This window comes from Bison bison, unplaced genomic scaffold (assembly GCF_000754665.1).
Source record: "Bison bison bison isolate TAMUID 2011002044 unplaced genomic scaffold, Bison_UMD1.0 scf7180017864290, whole genome shotgun sequence".
Lineage (NCBI taxonomy): Eukaryota > Metazoa > Chordata > Mammalia > Artiodactyla > Bovidae > Bison > Bison bison.
In genome coordinates, this window is record NW_011494862.1 from 2,410,462 (window position 1) to 2,412,849 (window position 2,388).

At 42.7% G+C, this 2,388-nt stretch overlaps 1 protein-coding gene across 3 annotated transcripts in view; it reads left to right on the plus strand.

The window, feature by feature from the left end:
• IL23R (interleukin 23 receptor) overlaps nucleotides 1-2,388 on the plus strand; it is a 79,076-nt gene that overhangs the window by 12,258 nt on the left and 64,430 nt on the right. For all 3 annotated transcript variants that reach the window (XM_010850293.1, XM_010850294.1, XM_010850295.1), the window contains one exon: nucleotides 614-737. In XM_010850293.1, coding sequence (XP_010848595.1) covers nucleotides 614-737 — 124 coding nt within the window. The remainder of the gene's footprint in view (nucleotides 1-613; nucleotides 738-2,388) is intronic.

Below are 2,388 nucleotides of genomic sequence, written 5' to 3' on the forward strand. Positions count from 1 at the left end.
CTTCGCATGAGGTGGCCAAAGTACTGGAGTTTCAGCTTTAGCATCATTCCTTCCAAAGAACACCCAGGACCAATCTCCTTTAGAATGGACTGGTTGGATATCAAGGTGGGAAAGACCAAAATAGCAAATTCTGCAGAGTTCAAGCTCAATGATGACCATAAAGAAATCATGGGATTTGTGGATTAGAAAGTCATTGATGACCTTAACAACAGTGGTTTTGGTGGAATTGTGGGTCTGAATCTTGATTGTTTGGGGTTCAAAAGTAAATGGGAACTGAGGAAAAAGACCAGTATAATGGACTTTAAAAAAGAAAAAAGCTATTGTGAAAAAGAGAAAGATATACTGACAGCTGAGGGAAGATAATTTGGGGAGGAATTCATTTGGATGGGAGGAACTTGATCACCTTAGTATCCCCAAAGAGGGAATATAGTAAAGTATGTGAAGGAAAGCAGCAATGTTTCAGGGCAAAGTGGGCTGGAATGTGAGCTGGAAGGGGTGGAATGGGGAAGTGCTGATTGACCTGGTTTTCCAAATGAAATGGAATGGTTATCAACTAACTATAAAAAACCTTGATGTTTCTGTGGTGGTTCCTAAGTGATACATTTTGTTGCAGATCCACCAGATGTACCTGACAAAGTAGCCTGTGTCATTTATGAATATTCTGGCAACATGACTTGTACCTGGAACCCTGGGAGGCCCACCTACATAGACACAAAGTATGTGGTGTACGTGAAGAGGTAGGTTCCCTCCTCAACAGTCTATCCTGAGCAATTCCACTCCAGTTCAGCCAGTGCTGTGCCTCCAGCAGGGATCCAAGAAATCTGCCTCAAATGTTAAATGCATCTTTACTATCCCCAACTCCCTAATGCCAATCAAGGAATCCACCAAAACACTTTTCAGGCCATTGATATTTTCACCCTGTGAGGCAATATGTTCCGTAATCTTTCTGCTGTTTTTACTCATTGGAGGTGACTGTGGGCAAGGACCTAATGTGATACAGCACAGTTTTAAAAGGATCTTTCCTTGAATCTCAGCTCTCTGCTCCTTCTAGGATTTAGGCACTTAAACTCTCCAAATTGTCATTTCTTTATCTTTAAAATAGGCTTGAAAATAGAACCTAATGGATAGGTTAATTCTGTTTAAGTGGAATTTGACTTTTAAAGTGTGAATCACCATGCCAGGTCCATCAGTACAGTTCAGTTGCTCAGTTGTGTCTGACTCTGTGACCCCATGGACCACAGCACACCAGGCTTCCCTGTCCATCACCAACTGCCAGAACTTGCTCAAACTCATGTCTATTGAATTGATGATGCCATCCAACCATCTTATCCTCTGTCTTCCCCTTCTCCTCCTGCCTTCAATCTTTCCCAGCATCAGGGTCTTTTCCAGTGAGTCAGTTCTTCGTATCAGGTGGCCAAAGTGTTGGAGTTTCTGCTTCAACATCAGTCCTTCCAATGAATATTCAGGACTGATTTCCTTTAGGATGGACTATTTGGATCTCCTCGCAGTACAGGAGACTCTCAAGAGTCTTCTCCAACACCACAGTTCAAAAGCATAAATTCTTTGGCATTCAGCTTTCTTTATAGTCCAACTCTCATATCCATATTCCACATATGGAAAAACCATAGCTTTGACTAGATGGACCTTTGTTAGCAAAGTAATGCCAGGTCCATAGTTAGCACTAAATTCATGGAAGAGAGTATTAATAATGAACCCCAAATCTCAAATTTGGTGTCTATATATATCAACCATCTTCCCTGGCAAGCCAGGGAAGAATAAGGGAGCTATCAGGACAAAGGACTTTCAGCTTTAAAACTGAAAGCAATAATTGAATGAAAGTAATAATTTCTTAATTGGAGTTGAGGAGAGCTTTGTGGAAACACTCTTCTGTTATGATCTAACACGAACCAGACTTCGGGAGCCAGACCACCACGCAGCCAAAAGTTCAAAAGTTTTATGCTTAAAGACAAATAACTAGTCATAAATGTTATATTACTTCATACAAACTTAGATTCAGTTCAGTTCAGTTGCTCAGTCGTGTCCGACTCTTTGCGACCCCATGAATTGTAGCACACCAGGCCTCCCTGTCCATCACCAACTCCCGGAGCTCACCCAGACTCACGTCCATCGAGTCAGTGATGCCATCCAGCCATCTCATCCTCTGGCGTCCCCTTCTCCTCCTGCCCCCAATCCCTCCCAGCATCAGAGTCTTTTCCAATGAGTCAACTCTTCGCATGAGGTGGCCAAAGTACTGGAGTTTCAGCTTTAGCATCATTCCTTCCAAAGAAATCCCAGGGCTGATCTCCTTCAGAATGGACTGGTTGGATCTCCTTGCAGTCCAAGGGACTCTCAAGAGTCTTCTCCAACACCACACTTCAAAAGCATCAA